Source organism: Rhipicephalus sanguineus, chromosome 10, assembly GCF_013339695.2.
Source record: "Rhipicephalus sanguineus isolate Rsan-2018 chromosome 10, BIME_Rsan_1.4, whole genome shotgun sequence".
In the NCBI taxonomy this organism is placed as follows: domain Eukaryota; kingdom Metazoa; phylum Arthropoda; class Arachnida; order Ixodida; family Ixodidae; genus Rhipicephalus; species Rhipicephalus sanguineus.
Genome location: NC_051185.1, coordinates 68,779,049 through 68,803,766, shown reverse-complemented (window position 1 = coordinate 68,803,766; position 24,718 = coordinate 68,779,049). Strand labels below are relative to the sequence as shown.

The 24,718-nt window shown below is 45.3% G+C and overlaps 1 protein-coding gene across 1 annotated transcript in view; it reads right to left on the bottom strand.

Annotated features, from left to right (window-relative positions):
* LOC119372078 (nicotinamide/nicotinic acid mononucleotide adenylyltransferase 3) overlaps positions 1-24,718 on the bottom strand; it is a 30,502-nt gene extending 5,784 nt beyond the window's left edge. Inside the window, exons 1-6 of the mRNA XM_037642530.2 lie at positions 24,416-24,718; positions 15,904-16,060; positions 14,919-15,067; positions 7,922-8,010; positions 3,064-3,165; positions 2,197-2,255 (exon numbers count right to left, since the gene is read on the bottom strand). Coding sequence (XP_037498458.1) covers positions 2,197-2,255; positions 3,064-3,165; positions 7,922-8,010; positions 14,919-15,067; positions 15,904-16,060; positions 24,416-24,494 — 635 coding nt within the window. The 5' untranslated portion in view covers positions 24,495-24,718. The remainder of the gene's footprint in view (positions 1-2,196; positions 2,256-3,063; positions 3,166-7,921; positions 8,011-14,918; positions 15,068-15,903; positions 16,061-24,415) is intronic.

Genomic DNA, 24,718 nt, shown 5'->3' with positions numbered 1-24,718 from the left:
TCCTGGTGGTGTTTGCCTGGTGTGTTCGAGTTTGCTGCTCTATTATTTCTGGCACAATCCTTCAGACGTGTTCAGAGCGATGTCTAGCGATTACATTAAGGTGCTCGACGACGTCACGTGGGAGAGCTACAAGCAGGAACTTCAGTGGCGAGGAGAAGAGTCACTTGATCCGCTGGATAATGGAAGTTTTGCAATTCAGCTTCTCGGCTGGAGCTAAAAACCTGCCTCCTGTCACAGCCGCGGACATATTTATGTAGTTTTGTCTAGGCACACGAAATCACTACAAAATGCTTATTACTGCGCCTGTGTCACACCGGGTACTTTTGATGGAGATCGGCGCCGGTCGGAATCGATCGCGATCCAATGTGTTCGGCGTGACAGATAACATAAAATGTACTCATTATGTGATGACGTCAAGTGCGGCTGAGTCACGCGAACTACTTTTGTTTACTCACAAGTACACTATATTTATGAATCAAACTTTCAAGTTAACCCGCCTGCATCTACAGTCCTCGCTCACACTGAAAGATAAATTAGCCAGAGTGCGACGATGTCCGTTGGCGGCAACACGACTGCCAATGAACCACTTGCTCGCACCAATGCACCCACTCGCAGGCGTCGCTCTCATAAAAAACAAATGCAATGGTGTCACGGCAATCGGCAACAAAACGTGGGCCGTACACTGTGCGGCGATTCATGTTGAGCGTGGCTGCTTTGGTGTCCCAAGTGTTGCAACTTCCTTCGAACAGTACACATCACTGATGAGGCTACAAGTACAAGAAACACCTTTACGAGGGATTTTCGGCGTTAGCCAGCTTTCACGTTTTGCTATCCACTTCAGGAGACAGCGCAGTTATCTGTCTTGGGTGGAAGAAGATGGCGTCCGATGAGTTCCTTGCCATTGGGGACCTTCGACTAACACCTGAGCATCTCTTCTGTGCCATTACAGTATGCGTTGAGCTTTACTTGCCTTTGATGAAGTGGGAAGATTAGTTATGTGGTTATGTGGGGTTTTATGGCGCAAAAGCAGCAATGGCTATGATGCGCTAGACACTAGGTGGATTTTAATAGGTTTAAGTTAGGAGCATAAAACAAACTTTCGTTTACATTTTGTTTACAAATCTACGTGCTCTTTGCGGGAAAACGGTTTTCTTGCCTGATCGCTGCAATCCAGGCACTCTATCTGCTTTCATCTGTCGGGAAACGCAACGTCTTGACTTGCGATAGAAAACTAGTTTCGTATCGCAGACTGCATCCTGGCACGACACAGCAGTGCCCGAGTCGCGAGCGCTTCATCGGAATAATTCTGTTCACAGAAAACATTGAAACACAAGCAACCGCGGCGAGCAACGCAGGCTAAAACCACATTAAAACGTGGTAAACAGACAGCTTTCTAGGGTGCGTTTCCGGTGAACGCACAATGTTGCTAGAGAGCGGCAAGCGCTGGCGAAACTGTCTATAGCAGCGCAGCGCGGGGATACAGGAAACGGAATGTAGGATGTTCGCGATGTCGATACGATTTCCCACAGTTGACCAGTGCCTCCAAGATCGGCATTTTCAATTACAAATCTCTGAGGCATAAAGTAGCAATCGAAGTAAAGCCTTATAGATCACAATTTAGCTTTCGTTTTGATCTCTGAGGCCATACTTTGTGAACCCATACCATACTTTGTATGGTATGGGTGCCGGAGGAGATAATGGCTGACGATTCGGCGTGCTCGACAGTCTCGGGCAGGGTCTGGATTATCGAATGTAGATCTGGCAGCTGCCCGAAATATCGGTCGTCTTTACACATTACTTCTATGGGATCATCGGTGGTGCCGCGTGACTGCCGAATTACCGAGCATGTCCGAATTATTGGTGTCTGACTGTAGCCCCATTTACTGCCATTGATCAGGATGGCGCAGAAAATGCTGTTCGGTACAATTTCGAAAAAATAGCGGGAGCACAGGGTACAGAATCAAGCAGAGGAGATACCACATTAGATCAGCTCGGGATGGAATTCTGGTTGGACCACTTTTTGGGGATGTCACTTTCAAAATGTGTCAATTCTACGAACCACTGACCAAGTTCACGCTCACCATTGAGTTATCACACCACGTGTAACGTAGCACAGAAGTGAAAGCACCTTTCAAAGTGATAGGCTGTGAATGCAGGCCTTTGTTTTACAAACCAGAAGCTGTAGACAAAGCTCACCTGACTGCCGTGGAGCTAATCTCGTTGGTGATCCACTCGGTAACCACGTGAATGTGGTGCTGCAAACAAACGCAGTCGTCAGGGTTGGCCATATGAATTGATTAAGATGCAATACAACAAAAAAATTGCAAAAGGAGAACACTTGATATGATGGCTTTGTCGTAATAAAAGCCCTCTCTGGGATGTGTAATGTTGACATTGAAGGTCGTACATGTCAGGAAACTTGACAACTCCCAAGGGAGATTCTCACAACCAAATAGATAATACTGCTGAATGGCAGCAATAGGTGGCCAATTTATTTAAGAAGACACTAAAGTGAAACAACGAATTGGTTTAGATTGATAAACTCTACTCTCAGAATTCTCATGTTATTATTTCACCATCATAGCTTTATTTTAGAGGAGAAAATGAATGTAAAGGTATTATTTTCAACCAAAATGACAGCGTGGAACGTCACAGATTTCCAAATGTGTTTTTCATACTTTGGCGACATTTGCTCGACAAAACTTCCTGAAACTTGGTATGTTATGTTCATGGCCCCCTCGTAGGACAATGTACATCTTTTTTACTGATTATGAACCACGTAGGACCTAGTAGACGCCCTCAAAATCTATGACATCCCGGCGCTTGGTGCGGAAAGTTCAAGGTGGCGTCACCACCCGCATTTTCTTTTTGCGCGTTCTCTCGCTTATCAAGCGTCACCTCACAGGAAGCGCAGTGATTTTGGAATTGTAGCAGATTAATTTACTAATATGAAAAAGATCGAATTTCTTTTTAGCGTCGCTTTAAAGCTCCAGTGCCTACACATCCCACACAGCTCTTCCACGAGAGCTGTTGCTGACACAGGTGTGCCTATTCACCACTCACCCGGTGCCGGTAGAGGATGTCATTCTCGTAGATAATCCGAGGCACATCGTAGCCATGACGGGTCACCACCACCAGGCCATACTGTGTCAGAATGTGCTCTATCTTCATGTTGGAGGTGAAAAAGAAGAGAGGCACGAAAGCAATGAGCGGCAACTTGTCAGTATTACACTGCTGCTGTAAGCAATAAGAGTGCGAAACAATGCGCATCTCCTTTTAACAATCGGCTATTTAGAAGAGTATTCTGTGTGCCAGGGTTGCCAATGGTGGCTACTTTTCGCCAAATTGGCGAATTTGAGAGGCCCGTGGCGACCTAAAATTATGAATGGCGACATGGCGAATTTTTGGCGATTTTCGGCTTAGGTGTCCACCGAGTTTTGAATCCTAAGCTCAGTGTCTTCCCAACGAATGAGCGGCAACATTCTTAGTATTTTTCTTGGTTTTAGACCCACGAGTAGAATGTGCACATTACGCGTCATTCGGTATGTCCATCCTGTAACTCGTGTGTACCTCCTCAATTCATCTAGAGAGATAATAAAACGTTTATTTGATGTTCTGTGAAAATAAGATCAGTGACTGGTATCCTTAGTTCGGGATGCCATCTAGATGCAGGAGGTACTGGAACGTCCCCCAGCGACATTCTAGCAAAATGTAAGTCAGCGGACTGCCTTGCAAACCGCGAGGGGCAGTGATTGACTATAGGTTTATGGCTTTAGGTGCTTTAAGCTTATCTGAAGTTTCGCATCTGAAGGGGCAAGAAGACGGTTTGGCCGCGTGTTCCGACTATTTGTTCTGCCAAAGCTCCAACTGCTCTGAATAGCTTGGCTACTTATTCACTGTTGCAGTACCCCCAGTTCAGCTCGCAAAAACTGTTTTGGAATAGCGAAGAGAGGCGGATACGCGGCTATTTCTGCAATAAAAATTATTTATTGAGGCATTTTTCACTGTTCTCGGTGAGCGTGTGCAATAAAAACAATTGCTATATAACATTTTACATTGTTATACAGCAATAACGCATCGGATTGACGCGTGTAGATATAAGTAACTATAAGAAAGGGTCGGTGATGTCCGGTATCATATTAGTTCACACTGAAAAGGTGTAAGACTCACTAATGATCGGTTCCTGTAAGAATTCTGTCGTGTTACCTTCAATAAACCTTTTAATCCTTTTAATTCAAATAAGGGTACGTAAAGCTGTCTACAAATAATGCTTTCACGGTTTTCGCCCAAGGTTTATACCACACTTTTAGCTTTGAAACGACAGGACAGGGATGGAAGGATATCATGAGCGTTTCGTTCATTCACCCTTGCGCCACCACGCACATCTTGCGGCTAGTCGGAGAAGCAGCACCATGCACTCCCATGGTGAAGCGGGCGATACGACTGGCATCGAGAAACGTCAATATAATTTAAGGGTCTTGGATGGTACTGTATTCTACGGGGCTATACGTGAGTGGAAATTTTTATTACTGGGTATGCCGCATATATCTAGAATGGCTACTTTTTTGGCGAAATTTGTAAAAAAATGGCGACTTTTGGCGACTTTTTGCTCGTCGTTTGGCGACATTTACTCGAAAGTCAGTGGCAACCCTGCTGTGTGCACACACACGAAGAGAATATTTCCCCACCAACCGCTTCCTATAACAGTCTATTTAAACAAAGTGGTAGGCTGGGTCAGTTGTAATGTGTGAGCAAAAGAGAAAAACTAGCAGAAAACACGACAACAATAGGATCTTTGTTAATAAAAGCAGCGAAGCACAAGAAATTGTAGCATGTCCAACAAACATTTTATGGCCACCATCTGATTCTGTTGAACGCCGGTTTCAAATGGCACAGCCATATCGCGAAGAATCTGTACCAAGTCACAATTCCCCCCAAGGAGGTTAAAAAAAATTATCGGAGTGGAAGCTCTTGCAATGCCTTACCAGCAAAATTGAAGCCAGCTTGTGTTCCCCCTCAAACATGCTCTTTTTTGGTTGTGTCCACTTAGAGATCAAGTGGTTTTGCTTTGTTAAAGAAGTACTGACACGAATTTCAAGTATTATCAGGTTGTTGCTCTGAATAAAAACACTGGTGTTGAGAACCCTAAAGAGAGTGTCGTAGTGCTTGGGAATGTACTGAATATATTTTTACTACCGTCACCTTAAAACAGCAATTTCAGTTTCGGTATCGAGGGGGTGGCTTTGCAGTGACATGTCAACACAAGTATGAAGTCACGGGAAGACCAACTCGTGGCACACTAGCAAGAGGTGTCAGTTTGCTGTCATGATGATGATATATGGTGTTTTATGGTGCAAGGGCCATTCAGTTTGCTGTCAGTCGCACGTGGTTCACGTAAACAACGACGAGTGCATTGTCGTCCAGAGGCTCTGACAACGATTTCTGTGATTTAGGCTGCAGATTTCACAAAGCCAGTGAACTGTGTTGACTCATCGCGATAATGTCCATTGCAGTGGGGCTGGCTTGTAGATGCTGGGTGATGAAAACATTAATCAAAGTAAAATATTTTATACGTGTTTTCCAACTCCGGTGTGTGGAGAGCATTGATAGTGCATACCATGAAACGAGAAATATCCCTTTTGGGGTGCCTCAAAACCGTGTCAGTACTCCTTTAATGTAAGCACTAGGTTAACTATAAAATAAAAGATCGTTGTTTACGGAGAAGGTAATGCATCGAGATGAGTATTGATGACTTGGTCTCCAATAAAACTTGCCAAGAATTTGATGCTCTTTAAGAAAACCAGCAACAAAGATACACTATGAGTAGTATCTGCCAGGAAGAAATTACCCATATGTTAGATTCGTAGGGCTTGAGAGGAACATTTTCACTTTTCTTCGCTAAACGTTGCTTTATCGTGCGCCTACTAAGAGTGCCACTGAAGCCGCCATCATTAGCGCATGGCTTCACTCTTGAGGTATATAATTTCCGCTCCAGATATTCTTTTTAAACCCCCTCGGTAATGATTAAAGGAGTACTGACACGATTTTGAAGTGCAGCAAAACGGACGTTTTTGGTTTCCTTGGCATGTAGTGTTAACGCTCTCCCCACACCGCATCCGGGAAACACGTATAAATATTTAAGTTTGATTTTGAAGTTTTCATCTCCCAGCAAGGCAGCTTCACCGCATGGAGAGCCCTATGACGTTTCAAGTCAGCTCACTTGGTTTGCGAAGTCTGGGTTCTGCATGCAGCCTAAATCACAGAAATCGCTGTCGGAGGCACTGGACGACAGTTCACTCATCATGAACCACGTTCGACTGACAGCAAAGGACAGCAGGTGCATATTTCGTGGGTTGCAGTCTGCCCGTGACGTCACGGGCAGACTTGACACGTCACTATGAAGCCACCCTCTCGAAACCGAAACCGAAACTGCTGGTTGAAAGAAGCGGTATTAAAAATATATGCAATCCATCCCCAGGCACCACAACACTCTTTTTAGGGTTCTCGACACCCGTGCTTTCATTTAGAGCAACAACCCGAAAAATTTTAAAATTCATGTCAGTACTCCTTTAAGGAACAACGATCGGATTTGCATACATGTAGTGCCTACCTACTTCACAGCACAATGTGCATTAAAAGGGCCCTGCAGCACTTTTTCAAGAAATCGTCTAATAGCATCAATAAAAGAGCTTACTGCCTCACGGAGAGACTGCCGCAAAATATTTAGAATCCGCCAAGTATGGGCGGAATTAGTGATTTGTCGCACGCTTTAAGCGCTTTCTCTCATCCTTTCGTAACAGTGAGTGCACTGAAGGCTACGCAGAGAGGTGGATGATAAGATGGGCAAGAAGATGCGTTTCTTCCTCAAGGCGAGTCATGACCTTGAGCACTTCCTTTTGATTTTTCCTTCGAAAAGCACGCCTTAGTTTCAGTGTGATTGCGAGCATGCGCACGGGCACGTGCCGGCATCCTGCAGCGGCCATGGAACTATGTAGCTCACAATGCTCCAATCAGCCAATGGCTGTGCACTTTGAGTATATGGTGCAATAATTTGGGTATATGGCATCATTTCTAGAGAGAAGAGGGAACAATTTCTAGCGAACTTTGAGAATTAATGGTAAATTCCAGGCCGCCTGCTGTGCTATAACGTTTGGCTTGAGTATTCTCAGGTGGCTCGACTACCGATCGACAGCGTTTTCTGACCATGCTGAAAAAAGTGTTGCAGGGCCCCTTTAAAGCTGACCTTTGGAGTGCACATAAGAAATTGCGATAAAAATGAAGCTCACATCACTGACATGGGCTTGAATACATCCCCTCAAATATAGTGGCTGCTGCATGGGCTGTCATGACTTCGAACTCTATTGAGAAAGAGGCTGTATTGGGTCACTACACATTACTGTCTAAGAAAATTTAGCCCTTCAATCAAGCTTACTGGCTTCGGTACCACACAGCAGGTGTCATGAGAGGATCAAGACCAGGACCAACACCTTTCCGGGGCAGTCGCTCTACCAATTGAGCTAACGAAGAAGCATCCTGGTAGATACGTGGCATGTTTCAGATGCCATGCCATATGTACGACACTCACGAATTGAAACAGGACAATTTAGGGCTAAGTAACGCACATACTTTCGTTTCCACTGTCTTCAGTTCTGAGTCACTATCGGCATAATTTCGACTCGAACACGTAGGTCAGAGCCAACATTATCTTTAGAGACCAGATTCATCACGACATGATGTGGTTATCCCGAGCAGTTGCGCATACCAATCGTCATAGCAAAAAATTTGATGTCGCGTTTCAATCCGTGAGTACTTTATGCATTCGTGCATGAATACACATGCATAAGCACATACACATATGACAGGCTGTGCAAACTTTGAAGGCTCTGCGTGTGGTGCACAGGACATTGCTAAGACGACTCACGTCTTTGTCAGCCCAGAGTCCCGGCACCTGGAACGACTGCAACAGGTCAGCTCCACACAGCAGCATCAGCTGAACATTCGACACTGACTCTGCAAATAGATACACATGCGTAAAATTTGCGGGGGAAGACAGATAAGGATGTATGTGACTTCTGGACTGGTCGACCTCTGCTCATTTGTTGCCACTGTATATACTGAGGATGCCACCTACATAGGCGGTGAAACGTCTATGTCCTTTTGTTGAAGGGGCCCTGCAACACTTTTTCAGCATGGTTAGAAAGCGCTGCCGATCGGTAGTTGATGCTCCTGAGAACACGTGAGCCAAACATTATACTAGTGCAGCACGCGGCCTGAAATTTACAACTGATTCTCAAAGTTACCTAACAAATCGCTTCCTTTTCTCTCTACAATAGATGCCATATATTCATATGACCGCACTATATACCCAAATTCACGGCCATTAGCTGATCTGAGCATTGACGCGGACTGCATAGTTACTGCGCCTGCTGCAGGAGGCCACCACGTGCCCCCACGCGCACTCACAATCTCACTGAAGGTTAGCCACGCGTTCAAAGAAAAAGATATAAAGTGCTCAAGGACATGACGAGCGCATTACATTACTTCTTTCACCGTGCCATCCCTCTCTGCTTAGCTTCCAGCATATTCGTTGGGATGAGAGAAGAGAGAGAGCAATTACAGCATGCGACAAACCTCTGTAACTCCGCTCGTAATTGCTGGATTCTGAAAATTTTTGCGGCGGTCTAATCGTGAGGCAATAAACTTCTTTAGAGAAGCCATTCGATGGTTACTTGGAAAAGTGTTGCAGGGCCCCTTTAAGAATTGTTGTGTTTAGTCTGAGTAAACACTTTACAATCACGAACATGGCTTGTGGAGATGTTTCTTGTACTGGACATGATTCTTGGCCAAACCTGATGAAAAAATAACTAGACTTGTTTAGTTTTCTACACTGATTTCAAACATGAAATAGCTTTTGTTGTAAGTCAACTAGTTCAAGAGATATACAAAGCTGTCACTCGTGTTTCTGGAGACAGTAGAAATGAGCTGTTCAGTAGAAAGTGAAAATTTTTGAATAGCTAGATACTGTAATATCCCCTTCAGGCGTGAATTATGATGCACTGTCTACAAATGTGTTAAATTTGCACACCATAATTACAAGGCACTCAATATTACATTCTAAGAAAGAAAATGGAGTAGTGTTTTAAGTGAGTTTCAGTAATTAATTGTAATTACCTTATAATTAAGCACTTCATTATTCTGCAGTCAGTCATGTTCCATTTAGACATAAAAATAATGAATTCATAGGCTCCAAATGCGAGTGCAATTAGCTTTTGGTAGCAATTATTTTGAGAAAAGAAAAGTAATATTTTTGACGTTGGTTCTGGAACATGGCACCTCAAACATTGTAGTGCCTTCACCAAAGTGATTGTTTACAGTCATACGCAGTACACTTAGGTTAAGTCAACACATATTGGCTATGCAAAAGGTTCAATTCGTCTAGTGAGCAATGTATTTTGCTCTTTTTTTGTCCACAAGTTGACACAATTGGCCAATTGGCATAAACAAATTGAGTGTATTGTTCAAAATAACAAAAAAAAAAACAGGGCAAGGAACAAATGCATGACATTGTTAAAAACAACAGTACGAACACGTGCTCATCACGTACGCGGGAGTGCCTGATATCAAGCAAAGATTCTGAATTCTTATATGGGCGCATCAGGTCACTCCCACTAAGTGATGCGCACACATTCTTGCCATTGTTTTTAACAATGTCACTGCGTCTTTTTCCTTGCTCTGTTGTTTTGTTATTTTGCAGAACCTATAAGCCATCTGCTTCCAGTAAATAAAATCAGTTGGAAGTCCTGTGCTTCGTGTGTGCATCTGTGTTCCTGTTTTTATCTTATCTTCTTTGCGCAGTTCAAAATTTTGCTGAATGTATGACCCAACTAGCCCAACAACATGACTTGCTTTAAGAAATGCTTAGCTTAACGGGTGCTAGTAATTTTGGGCATTTCCACCTGCTGCACGCTGGATGCTTTTTCCGAAGGCAACTAATTCAATTTATACCGAAGGAGAACAATAGGGAGTTTTAAATTCATCATCATCATCATCAGCCTGTCTACGCCGACTGCAGGGCAAAGGCCTCTCCCATGTTCCGCCAATCAACCCGGTCCTGTGCCTTCTGCTGCCACGTTATACCTACAAACTTCTTAATCTCATCTACCCACCTAATTTTCTGTCTCCCCCTCACGCGTTTACCATCTCTTGGAATCCAGTCAGTTACCCTTAACGACCACCGGTTATCCTGCCGACGTGCTACGTGCCCGGCCCATATCCATTTCTTCTTCTTGATTTCAACTATGATGTCCTTAACCCCCGTTTGTTCCCTGACCCACTCTGCTCTCTTCCTGTCTCTTAAGGCTACACCTATCCTTTTCCTTTCCATCGCTTGCTGCGTCGTCCTCAATTTAAGTTGAACCCTCTTTGTAAGTCTCCAGGTTTCTGCTCCGTAGGTAAGTACCGGTAAGATGCAGCTGTTATATACCTTTCTCTTGAGGGATAGTGGTAGATTACCATTCATGATTTGAGAATGCTTGCCGAATGAGCCCCATCCCATCCTTATTCTTCTAGTTATTTCACTCTCATGGTTCGGCTCCGCGGTTACTACCTGTCCTAAGTAGACGTACTCCTTTACAACTTCCAGTGTCTCTCCACCTATCGCAAAGCGCTGTTCTCTGCCAAGATTGTTCCACATTACTTTAGTTTTATGCATATTAATTTTCAGACCAACTCTTCTACTTTCCGTATCCAGTTCAGTAATCATGAGCTGTAATTCGTCTCCCGCGTTACTCATCAATGCAATGTCATCAGCGAATCGCAGGTTACTGAGATACTCTCCATTAACTCTTATCCCTAATTCTTCCCAATCTAGGGCCCTGAAAACCTCCTGTAAACACGCGGTGAATAACATTGGACAGATCGTGTCTCCCTGCCGTACGCCCTTCTTTATTGGGATTCTCTCGCTTTCTTTATGGAGGACTATAGTGGCCGTGGAGCCGCTGTAGATTTCTTCCATTATGTTTATGTAGGCTTCGTCGATGCCCTGATTCCGCAGTGCCTGCATGACTGCTGATGTCTCCACCGAGTCAAATGCCTTCTCGTAATCTATGAAGGCTATGTATAGGGGTTGGTTGTATTCCGCGCATTTCTCTATCACCTGATTGATAGTATGAATATGGTCTATTGTTGAGAAGCCTGTGCGAAATCCTGCCTGGTCCCTTGGTTGATTGAACTCTAATGTCGTATTAATTCTGTTAGCAATTACTTTTGTAAATAGCTTGTAGACAACGGACAGTAAGCTTATGGGCCTGTAATTTTTCAGGTCCTTGACGTCCCCTTTCTTATGGATCAAGATAATGTTGGCATTCTTCCAAGATTCTGGTATCCTCCCCGTCGAGAGACACTTCGTATACAGGGTGGCCAGTTTTTCTAACATAATCTCTCCACCGTCTTTCAACAGGTCTGATGTTACCTGATCCTCACCAGCTGCTTTGCCTCTTTGCATTCCCTTTAGGGCTTTCTTTACTCCTCCTGTCAATACTGGTGGGATGTCAGATTCCTCTGCGCTAATACTGCTTCTTACGTTATCATCCTGACTGTCTCGGCTGCTGTACAGATCTCTGTAGAACTCTTCCGCTACCTCAACTATTCTATCCATATTGTTTTTGACATTGCCTTCCTTGTCCCTTAATGCATACATCTGATTTTTGCCTATGCACAGTTTTGTCTTCATAGCTTTGAGGCTTCTTCCGTTCTTTAGAGCATGCTCAATTCTCTCCATATTATACTTTCTTATGTCGGATACTTTACGCCTATTGATTAGCTTCGAAAGCTCCGCCAGCTCTATTTTGTCTGTTGCACTTGAGGCTTTCAGAGCTTGACGTTTCTTAATGAGGTTTTTCGTCTCTTGGGATAGCTTACCAGTGTTCTGTCTGACGACTGTACCCCCGACTTCCACTGCACACTCCTTAATGATACTAGTCAGATTATCATTTATTGCGTCAACACTAAGGTCGGTTTCCTCGGTTAAAGCCGCATACCTATTCTGAAGTGAAACTCTGAATTCCTGTACTTTCCCTCACAGAGCTAGTTCATTAATCGGCTTCTTGCGTATCAGTTTCTGCCGTTCCTTCCTCACGTCTAGTTGAATTCTAGATCTTACCATTCTATGGTCACTGCATCGGATCTTGTTAACTACTTCCACATCCTGTACAATGCCCGGGAGGCCGCACATTATGAAGTCTATTTCATTTTTAGTTTCGCCATTAGGACTCCTCCACGTCCACTTACGAGTAGCCCGTTTTCTGTAGAAGGTATTCAAGATGCGTAAATTATTGCGTTCTGCAAACTCTACTAGTAACTCCCCTCTGGCGTTTCTAGAACCGATGCCATATTCCCCAACTGCATGATCTCCAGCCTGCTTCTTGCCTACCTTTGCATTAAAGTCGCCCATCAGTACAGTATACTGTGTCTTTACCTTACTCATTGCTGATTCTACGTCTTCGTAGAAGCGTTCAGCCAGTTGATCATCATGGCTGGATGTAGGCGCGTAGGCCTGAACCACCTTCATCTTGTACCTCTTATTAAACTTAATTACGATACATATCACCCTCTCATTAATGCTATAGTATTCCTCTATTTTACCAGCTATATTTTTATGAATAAGGAATCCCACCCCTAGTTCTCTTCTGTCAGCTAAGCCACGATAGCATACGACGTGTCCGTTCTTCAGCACTGTATATGCCTCTTGTGGCCTCCTAACCTCACTGAGCCCTATTACATCCCATTGAACACCCTCTAATTCCTCGAATAGTACAGCTAGACTCGCCTCACTAGATAAAGTTCTAGCGTTATACGCAGCCAAGTTCAGATTCCAATGGCGGCCTGTCCGGACCCAGAGATTCTTAGCACCCTCCGCTGCGTCGCAGGTCTGGCCGCCGCCTTGGTCAGTTGCTTCGCAGCCGCTGGGGACTGAGGGCCGAGGGTTAATTGGTGTATTCATGTGGGAGGTAGTGGCCAAGTACTACACCAGGGTGGCCAATCCTGCTCTGGTGAGGGGTTTTAAATTCGAATGGTACTTATTCACCAAATGCTGGTGAATGCTTTGCAAAGGTCTTTCATTTCAAAATGTGAATTTTTGGTTGACAATTTGCAAACAACTCTGCCCTTCGACCTTACGCTTCGGCACAGCAATTCAATATGACCGTATTGAAGGAGTTCGCTTATTCCATTATTTTTTTTCAATTACAAATTTCGTACTGATTGGTACAACGCTTGTCAAGGTGAAAAAATCTGAATAAGTATTGACTCCCAGGAATTTGCTTTTAACATACGCCTAGGACATGGCACACACAGCCATCTTGATAGTTATTGTATAGTTAAAAAAACTGTATTCTCTCTTTGCACTTATAATCTTGTTTTTCTGTTTTTCTCACCACTCCTATTTGAAATGCTTGTTGGCTAAGAAAACATAATAAATACTAAACAAACAAACAAAAAACAAACAAACAAGTAATGCTTGCACTTTCGTTTCCAGCATCTACAGTTCGTCATATCGACATGAATTTGACTCAAGCACTTACATCAGAGCCAACATTACCTTTCGCGGCGAGATTTGCAGCGACATACACGGTTATGGCAAACAATTGCTCAAAGCCGTCATTATACTAAAATAAATTATGTTGTGCTTCAATTCGTGAGTAATGTACTATATTGCGGTGTAAAAGAAACGCAAACGCCCAGTTGAACTCCGACATGCTTTGAATGTCGCTAGGCGAATCTGTGCTTTCAGCCAGCGTCACCATAGCGCTGGAATCTGCTTATCATCTGCCAGTCATGCCTGGCACTCGGAACACACACGTAATAATAATAATAATATCTGGGGTTTAACGTCCCAAAACCACGATATGATTATGAGACGCCGTAGTGGAGGGCTACGGAAATTTCGACCACCTGGGGTTCTTTAACGTGCACCTAAATCTAAGTACACAGGCCTCAAACATTTTCGCCTCCATCGAAAATGCAGCCGCCGCGGCCGGGATTTGATCCCGCGACCTTCGGGTCAGTAGTCGAGCGCCATAACCACTAGACCACCGTGGCGGGGCGGAACACACACGTGGTGCGATAGCGCCAGCCAGAGCAAGATTACAACGCCACGGTGACACTGGCTGAAACCAGATTCACCTAGCGACCGTCAAGGCCTGTTGAAGTTCGACTGGCCTGAAAACAAAGCTTCCCCCTGTTAGTGTTTACTTCCACTGCAACAGAACATGGGCTGCTGAAAGACTATGTTAACCCATATATGCCCAAACTGAGAAAAAATGACAAAACAAACCTTTTTTCACAGAAAGTGTACTTCTACCCTCAAAAGAAAGCACAAGTTGTTTATTTACTGCCAGGTAAACTCAACACTTATTTTCAAGCTGTCCTATACATATAGGACACTGGGCGTTGGGGGCGCTATATGCGGATGTGGTAAGCCTTGAAACATTTCACGTGCACACCGACATTGCACTTCTTCCTCTCCATGACGTCTTTCGTACAAAGCACGCGTTTGCCCGGAGAAAACGGTCGGCATTTCACGTGCACTTCTTCCTCTCCATGGCGTCTTTCATGCAAAGCATGCGTTTGCCCGGAGAAAGCGGTCGGCACGTGGCAGCAGGAAAAGCAAGCAATGTCTAGGCTTGTACACATTGAGAATGAGGCCTGCTTAATGTGCTGTAGGTGGCGCTAGTCATCAGCTAAAGAAATAGCGATGTTAGAGTGCATCAAAGAAGTGTCCTATATGTGGGACACTGGGCATATATGGGTTAAATTCAAACTGCACCGGAAGATCCACTGCCATACGTGGTGCCCTTCACAATGATCCAGTCTTTGATGAATATGAGCAAAGAGAATACTAAGCACTGTATTGTGCTCACCAATCAGGTTGTCGTTGCTCTGCCGCCTCCGTCGTCGCTTGGGTCCCGACTGCGTGGGCAGACCTTCCACTGCTATCCTCTGTCGGTGGTGGTCAAGCACGCGCCGCGTCTGCGTCCAGTTCTCCTGCTCACACTCCCACGTGTCTAGCCTGGCAGATGCAATCAAATTCACGCAAATTAAGAAGAACGAATCAATGAACAAGTTGACAAACACTAGTGATTCTAAACACAAAGAATAAGCGAATGGCAAACTTTGATCTGTACGCGAAAACATTCCTTGAATCGAAGTGATGTCGTGGCTCCTCAGGGTGGAAAGCAGTGATGTCCATTTTACAATGCAGTCAATGTCATTATTACAATTAATAATTGTGAGGGTTTAACGTCCCAAAACCACGATATGATTATGAGGGACGCCGTAGTGGAGGGCTCCGGAAATTTTGACCACCTGGGGCTCTTTAATGTGCACCTAAATCTAAGTACAGGGGTCTCAACCATTTTCGCCTCCATCGAAAATGCAGCCGCCGTGGCCGGGATTCGATCCCGCAACCTTCGGGCCAGCAGTCGAGCACCATAACCACTAGGCCATCGTAGTGGGTGATGTCATTATTAGCAGCGTATATTAACGTATATATATCAGCCAATACGTGCTTCCTGGCTCTGATTCGTGGAGAGCGTTAACGTTACACGTCAAGGAGATAAGAAAGGTCCCTCTTGTGATGCCTGAAGATTGTGAAGTAGTTATTTCATGTCATTATCAGCCTATATTAAAAAAGTACTTAAATAATCTTGAGGTGCCACAACGAGGGGCAAGAGCATTGGAAAATAAATGGCAAGGTACAAGGAAAGCAAGGCAAGGTCGAGAGTGCATGCGTTCAGTGTCAACAGCTACAGACATAGCCTGTTCGATGCAAGAGTCGGTCCTTCTCCCAATGAACCTTAGGTCACTTTTTTTTCCGCCCAATGCTCAGATTCTCCGGCCACTCACCTGATCCATGAGGAGGTGGCCAGGGCCAGGGTTAGCATCCGACAGCGATGGTTGGCGGCTGTCAGGCCAGCCTTGCCGTAACCATCGGACACTGGGGACATGAGGCCACACACCACTTCCATGGAAGCGTTATTAGTGAGGTAGTCCCGGGCCACCTCTGCACCAAAAGCGGAAAAGGCACATCACCATAATGTGCCAGGAAATGCTGATGAAGGCAAAAAGGGCACGAAGCCATAACGGCTCAAAGCATTACATGCAGGAAACAGCACTATAAGACGGGTCGAAATGAAAGAACACAGACCACTGTGCTGTGGTTTTTCGTTTCATCTCGTCTTATAGCGCTGTTTTCTGCATATAACAATGAACAAACCAGTGGAAATGCATACCCTTCAGCTAAAAGCAAGCTAGTACTTGAGGCAGGGCACAATGGTTATACGAGAACATCATTATGACCACAATAATAACAAAAATATTAGAACAAATTGAAACAGCTTCTACCTCAATTTTCAAAGACTGTTCCATTTTATGCTAAGATACTGTCCTACTGTGGTGTCATACATTTGATGTATTTCGGTGCAGGGAAGGAGGCAACAAGCAGAAAGACTTCTTGAAAACAAAACTTCTGCGCGAAGTTGCTTGAGTACTATAAGTACCGAAGTGCTCCTTTCTGGGCAAAATTGCTTCCCAGATAGAAGCAACTTTAGTACTGACACAAAAGCACTTAAGTGCTTCCTGACCACACACAAAAAAAAGAGGGCCGAATTTGGTGGCTATTATTGTCAATGCAAGTGAGCATCCAAGCTATTTTAAAAAGCCATCCACATTACTAAAGGGATGAAAAGCACTCTTGAGAAATAACATTTGTTGCATTGAAGACAGTAGTGTTTGTAGTTGAACTACATACTTTCCATAAAGAAAAAACTATTAAATAGTGCACAACTAAGTACATGGTTCTATGGACCCTTTCCAGCAGCCACTACAAGGGCAGAAGGTTGCAGAAGAACATGGCTGTCCATCCCAGCTCCACCCACTGTAACTGAACCTTCAGATACACGAGCGCACTAACAAAAGTGCACACTGGCAGTACTGCCTACTTGATTACACACATATCTGTTTTATGTAACAATATTATGAAAGCCCACCTTCATCAGAGTAATGTTGTACCTATAAATGCCGAAGACTACAGAGTGGTTTGAATGGTTTATTTAAATGTGATATCCATCTTATCTTATGCAGCATGTAGATGTTTGAAGGGCGTGGGGCTTTGGTGTGTTGGGTTTGACTTAGCCAGCCTCCAGATGTTGCATGTTTTACAGCGTGGCAACGAGTGTTTTATTCAGTGATATACAGTATTCAAGAGCACGAGGCCGTGTGTGAAGGAATACTGCAGTTTTTGTATAGATTTTGCACACGTGAGAACAGGTATTATACGATGCGAAAAGACGGCGAAATAGAGTTAAGGCATCTCCTTATAATAATAATAACTAGTTTATTTCCATCAGACGGAGGAGACTGCAGGTAAAAGTCGTTTGCAAAACAAGCCACTTGACAGAAGCCCACAGCCACCACCACAATTCAGGCAGTGATAGCACACATATTCAGAATACAAAAGATTAGAGAATGATTTACTTTCATATGAAGCAGTCACAGAAGTATGATGATGATATGTGTTGTTTTGTGGCGCAAGGGCCAATGATGGCCAAAGAGCGCCAAAAGGTATTTGATGTGTAGGAGATGATGCGGTCAATGACAATGGCAGTGTGTAACGTTGGCTGTATATGGGCCTAAAAACGTTTGCTGTAAAGTGCGTAAGACATGAATAGCTGTTAAAAGAATGTTATGATTTCTGAGACATACAATGAGTGTGCTAGTATGGTATGCATAAATGAACTTATCAAAGGAGATTCGTATGAAGGTAGCACTTCATACCTCGTCAGGGTCCTTGGAGACAAGGGCGACGAGTACGTGCTATAAGGTGTACAATCATCGCAGCAGCGGCCTCTCAAGGTAGGCCGTGCTACGTATTTTTAGGATTAATAATATGCAGTGTGGTAGTTCTGTCAACAAAATTCAGGACTGTGTCTGTGTCAAATATTGGATCTCTTCCGAGGAACATTGCTGGGTGCAAAAGAATGTTTTCTCGGTAAGCCTGCTGAAAATACTTTTTTCTTTCAGGTTCAGCTTGCCGACACTCTAGGAGAGCGTGAAGAACTGTAAGCCCTTGACCACATTTATTGCAGGTGGGGGGGTCCTCACCAGTCAGCAAGTAGTTATGGGTAGTATAGGTATGACCTATTCTTAAGCGGCAGATCAAGACCTCACGTCTACGGGACTTCGTCGTTGATGGCCAGTTACCTAAATAGGGTTTAATTAGGTGAAGTTTGTTTGATGTTTCTCTGTCCCACACGTTCTGCCAACAGCTTCTAAGTTTACTGCGAAGGAGTGGTTTCAAATCTGTAACAGGCACCGCTAAGGAAGTGTTGCCACCTTTCATCCCTGTTGATGTAGCAAGTTCGTCGGCAAGGACGTTTCCTTCAATCCCCCTGTGGCCCGGCACCCAACACAGAGTGACGCGCTGGTTTAACACGTACATGCCGCATAAAACAGAGTACAGATTGTGAACTACTGCATGTTTGTGCTTTTGGACTTTTACTAAGGCTTTAACTACGCTTAGAGAGTCAGTAAATATTACTGCCTTTTTTAACTCAAGGCTTTTTATGTGCTTTGCGGCAGTTAAAAGAGCGAAGGCCTCTGCTGTAAAGATGCTCGTTTCCGGGTGCATAACTCCCGATTGTGAATATGACGGGCCAATCACTGCATATGCTACACCGGCATGCGACTTGGACGCGTCAGTGTAAAATGCTGGGCAAGCATATTTCTCTTTAAGTTCAAGGAAATGCATGTGGATATGCGCCTCTGGGGCATGTTTCGAAACTTCGACAAATGTCATATCGCAGTCTATCTCTTGCCATGACCAGGGCGGTAGAGGGTTCGCTGGTGCCATTAGCGCATGCGTAAAAAGTGGGACATCCATGTCTCCACAGAACCTCCTCACGCGCAATGAGAAGGGCTCTCTAGCTGTAGTGCGGTTATGAAAAAGGGCCGCGCATGCAGTGTCATTAATGACAGAGCGATAAGGATGATATATATTTGCATTCACCTTCCAAAAGTATGCAACGCTAAGGTATTGCCTCTGGAAATTGAGTGACCATTCGTTGGATTCAACATAGAGACTTTGGACAGGACTAGTCCTAAAAGCACCGGTGGCAAGGCGGATGCCCAGATGATGGACCGGATCCAATACCTTCAGGGCGCTTGGTGCCGCAGAGGCATACACAATGCTACCGTAGTCCAAACGTGATCTTACAAGGCTTTTGTGTAGATTCAGTAGACATTTTCTGTCACTGCCCCATGTCGTGTGTGAAAGTATTTTGATTATATTCATAGTTTTTAGACATTTAGCTTTAAGGTACTTAATGTGGGGAAGGAAGGTGAGTTTTGAGTCTAGTATTAGACCTAAAAATTTGTGTTCTGTGCTCACAGGTAGTAACTGCCCGTAAAGCTCAATGTGAGGCTCTGGAACTAGTCCCCTCTTCCTTGTAAAAAGGACGCAAGAGCTTTTCTGGGGGTTAAGCTTAAACCCGTTTTGATTAGCCCATTTTGAGACTTTATTGAGGCCCAGTTGGATATGTCGTTCACAGATAGCGATATTACATGACTTAAACGCTATTTGCACATCATCCACATATATGGAATAAAACATGTTATGTGGGATAAAATTGCGCAGGGAGTTCATTTTTACAATAAAGAGCGTACAACTTAGTACTCCACCTTGTGGTACCCCAGTCTCCTGCACATATGGCTTAGATAACACGTTGCCAATTCTTACTCTGAACGTACGGTTGCTTAAGTAGCTTTCGATAACGTTTAACATATTACCACGGATACCCATTGCCGACAGGTCCTGCAGAATTCCGAAGCGCCACGTGGTGTCATATGCCTTTTCGAGGTCAAGGAACACTGCCAAGAAGTACTGCTTATGAACAAATGCATCGCGTATGTTAGCCTCAATGCAAACAAGGTGGTCGGTTGTTGAACGACTCTCTCTGAAGCCACACTGGTGTGGATCAAGCAGATTGTTCGATTCAAGATAATGCAGCAGACGGCGATTTATCATTTTTTCAAATAGCTTGCATAAGCAACTGGTGAGCGCTATCGGGCGGTAGCTTGTTAATACAGATGGGTCTTTGCCCTGTTTTAAAATGGGGACAATGATAGCCTCTTTCCATGCGGCAGGAAGATATCCGGTGGCCCAAATATTGTTAAGTAGCGCAAGCAGTGTCATCTGAGTGTCTGCATGGAGGTTTTTAATCATGTCGTATACGACTCTGTCAGCTCCCGGTGCTGAGCTTTTGCATGTATTTAATGCAGCTCTCAGCTCGGCCATGTTAAAAGGACGGTTATATGGCTCATTTTGCTGGCAGTTGCGGTTGAGTGCCTTGCATTCCTCGGTTTCTTTGTATTTTCGGAATGATTCGGTGTAGTGCATGGAACTAGAAATGCTCTCAAAATGAGCACCAAGGGCATCTGCCTGCTCTTCCAAACTGTTTCCTTGCTCATCTACCAAGGGCAACGGATAAGTTTCCTGTCCCTTCAGCCTTCTCAGCCCATTCCATACCTTTCTTTCCTGCGTATACGAATTTATGCCAGAGATAAATTTCTCCCAGCTTTGTCTCCTGGCTTGCCGTCGGGTACGTCTTCCTTGTGATTTAGCCTGTTTAAATTCAACGAGATTTTCAGCGTTCGGATAACGGCGTAGTATGCCCCAAGCCTTATTTTGCTTCTTTCGCGCCTTTCTGCAGTCTTCATTCCACCAGGGAACACGTCTTTTGGATGAATAACCATTTGTTTCGGGGATGAACATTTGTGCAGAGTCAATGATAAAAGCAGTAAAATAGGTGACTGCGTCATCTATGTTTAAATTCTTCAAGAAATCTTGAGACAAGCGAGATGATTGCTTAAAACCCTTCCAGTCAGCCGACGCTAGCTTCCATCGAGGAAACTGTGGCAGAGAGCTTTGTTCCTCCCTTAATTTTAACACTGCAGGGAAGTGGTCACTTCCATACGGATTTCTGATCACATCCCATTCTAGATGTGGAAAAAGTGTTGCAGAACCAATTGTCAAGTCTATTGAGGAGTAAGAGTTATGCTGCGTACTGTAGTAGGTCGGTTCCTTTTTATTAAAGAGACAGGCACCGGAACTAACTAGGAAGTTTTCTATCAATCTGCCTCTTCCGTCGCAGCGGGAGTCTCCCCACAGGCTGTTGTGGGCGTTAAAGTCACCGGCTAAAATGTACGGTTCCGGAAGCTGGTTAATTAAACTGTAAAATTCTGTCTTGCTCACTTGACAGTTTGGTGGGAGATATATTGAACAGATAGTAATTAATCGATTGAAGAGAATCCCTCGTATTGAGACTGCTTCAAGCTCGGTTTGAAGTGTGATCTGTTGGCAGGCAACAGACCTGTCTACAATAATCGCCACCCCACCGGACGAGGCATTAGTATTGTCACGGTCTTTGCGGAAAATAGCGAATTGTCGTAGAAAGTTAAATTGTTTCGGATTTAGATGTGTCTCCTGGACACAGAACACCTTAGGCTTATGGTTGCAGAGTAGTTCAGTTATGTCATCGAGATTGTGAATAAGTCCTCTCACGTTCCATTGCATTATCTGTGTGACCATGATGACAGAATAAAGGAGGGTGTTCTGCGTCTACTGGAGAACATTGGGTTATCAAGAGTCCTTTTCTGGACACTGGATTTTCTGCTTCCCTTTCGGGGCGCGCTCGATAGAGCTGCGCCGGTCTTTAGGCACCAGAGGTGCCGGTGTTGTGTCCATTGCCTCCCGCGAGGCGCTGGACGCCCGCGCACGCAGGCTGACAGTCCGTGCTTCAGACCTAGCCTCGCGAGGCGTGGTCTTGAGGCCCGACGAACCTGGAGTCGCGGGACTCTGTGACTGAGTCGGTGGAGCAGCCTTAGCTACTGCCACCACGGGGGCGGGCGCCACAGCCAGCGGCTCGCTACAGGCGGGTCGTGGGAGTGACGCAGGCTGGTTCGACGCTGCCCCCTTACGCGCCGCATCAGCAAAGCTTCCTTTATGAAAAATGGAGCACCTTCTTCTGGCATCTTTATACGATATGTTTTCTCTTATTTTCAAGGTGATTATTTCTTTTTCTTTTTTCCAGGTTTCACAGGATCGAGAATATGCAGGATGATCGCCATCACAGTTTATGCAGTGGGCTTTGCCAGAGCAGTTTTCCGAAGAGTGGTCTTTCTCTCCACACTTTGCACAGGTAAGGTGGCCTCGACAGCTTTGAGAGCCGTGGCCATACTTCTGACATTTGAAGCATCGGCGCGGGTTTGGAATATAGGGTCTTACTCGGGTTTTTGTGTAGCCCGTTTCGAGGGTTTCTGGCAGGGTGCTTGAGGCAAAAGTTATGATTAGATACTTTGTTGGTATTTCAGTGTTCTCTCGTCTGATCTTTATTCTTTCTACAGTGATGACATTCTGGTCCTTCCAACCATCCAAAAGCTCTGCTTCTGAAAGTTCCAGCAAGTCAGTTTCAGAGACTACGCCTCGGACAGTGTTCAAAGATCGGTGGGGCGTTACTGTTACTGATGTGTCAGCAAAAGCTCTAATGTTAGCAAGTTTTTCATATTGTGCCTTGTCACACAGCTCCAGAAGGAGGTCGCCGCTTGCCATTTTGCTCGCTTTATATCCCGGTCCGATTGTTTGTGTCAGTGAATTCGCCACGAGGAATGGAGAAATCGCTCTTACTGGCTTCTCAGGTCTGTTGCTATGTATAACATGATAGCGGGGGAAAGACTCACTCTGCTTGAAAAGGAAGTTGACGGAGGCTTCGGTGCGCGCCCGCTTTGTGGCGGTGCGATCAGCTAGCAAGGGAAACGCTTTATGCATGACATGTATATTTCTTTCGGCAACGATGGCGGCCACCCACCACGGAGCCCAACGAGGGGACGGTACGAGTTTAGGATTACTTGCACGCGTCAGCCGTACATCATTGCTATAACCTAATGCGTCTAGCCCAAGGTTGGCTATTTGCACAAGGTTAACCCTTGCCGCCAGGAAAAACGGAAGTTAATTGAAGAGAGGAGAGGACAGGAAAGGTGAACAGTGAGAGAGAAAGACGAAGATGTGGGAGAGAGATAGGAAAAGGCGACTGCCGATTTCCCCTGGGTGGGTCAGCCCAGGGGTGCCGTCTACGTGAAGCCAGGGCCAAAGGGGTGTGTTGCCTCTGCCGGGGGGCCTTAAAGGTTCAATCACCCGGCGTCGGCTCAACCCCCAGGATCCCCTTTTCCCCGGACACGGCAAAGCCACGCACGGCGGGGCATGGCAAGGGGTCGAAACCCCCCCGTTAGCTCGGGTCCGTGGTGCCGCTACACACCAAACGCCTGCTTACGCAGACGCCCCTGCGGGGGTCACAGAAGTAAAGAACGGAACAAAAAAAAAAAAAAAAAAGAAAGGAGAATACTCTTGATATCATGAGAACAAAGAATGGTGAAATGTTTGCGTAGTGCTCAGAGATTGTTTTTAACTCAGTATCTGATTTGTGAAATAAGACTTTGCCCGTGTACGCATGTCCTATTTGTTTAGCGATGGAATTTTAGAAAGTGAGGCAAAAGGCACGGTGTGCTCATCGATAACGTTTTAAAAGAAGACATCACTACAGTGCGCTATGTGACATATCGTGCTCGTCGCGCCAGGTAGATGGTGAGAGAGAATAAGAGAGAGAGAGAGAGAAAGGGCGGCGGACGATAGGAGGTCAGCGTTCCGAAGAGATTGCACAACGTTGGCCAGCGCACTTGTAACGATTTTCGCTACGCGCGTCATTCACGCTCGCACCCCCCCCCCCTTTATTTTTGTTTTCTTTTTCCTTCCGTTTCGTCCCACGTATGCCACGCATCGTCATTCAACGTACAGCGTAGCCAAGCAAGAGACGGAACGAGGCGTTACCTGAAGACAACGCAAGTTTCTAAGCGCGCTCGTCATCTTTTGACAGGAGAGTGATTTCGCGCATCGTACGCAACGCCTCACTTCTACGACGGTAACAGCTGTGCACATCGATCAATGAGCACAAAAGATGACGGGCAGAAGAGCAATAACAGCCTCTAATAAGAAACGTAGCTGTATGACGGTGACGCGCTGAAACCCCTCGAAAACGTCTACTTATAGTCCGTGGGAGATGCGCTCGCTTGCAATCCAATCAAAATTCTGACGCGCACTTTGAAATTTACCCGAAAGCTATCTTACCCCAAACTCCGGGGCACGATACCTTTTTAAGTTCACACCTGGGGACTCTTCGCAATATGAACGATATTACGCTGATGCCACGAAAGCGGTCGCGCGCATTTTGACAACAGTGCGTTTGACTTTGCGCAGCTTTCGGTCGCTGGCAGCGCAAAAGGTAACAGGCAAAGGTATCGTCAGACGTACCGAACATCCTCAGGTGCATGTTGGTCACCGGATTGTAGGAACCGCAGGCCAGCAGAACCACTTTCTTGGTCGACGGCATTGCGGTGTTTTGGCGAGCGCGACGGTCAGAGCTTGTAGTACTACGACGGTGCCGCCTACGACCGCCGTAGACACTGCGCGGTCGGGCCAGCGAATCTGACTACGTTACGCTTACCCTACAGAATGTTTCAGAGGTGTGTGTCGGCAACGAACTTTTGACAACGACGCCGCAGCGATGCGCTGTGCCGGTTGCACATCCCTCGTCTTCTGCTTCTTCTAGGTCGA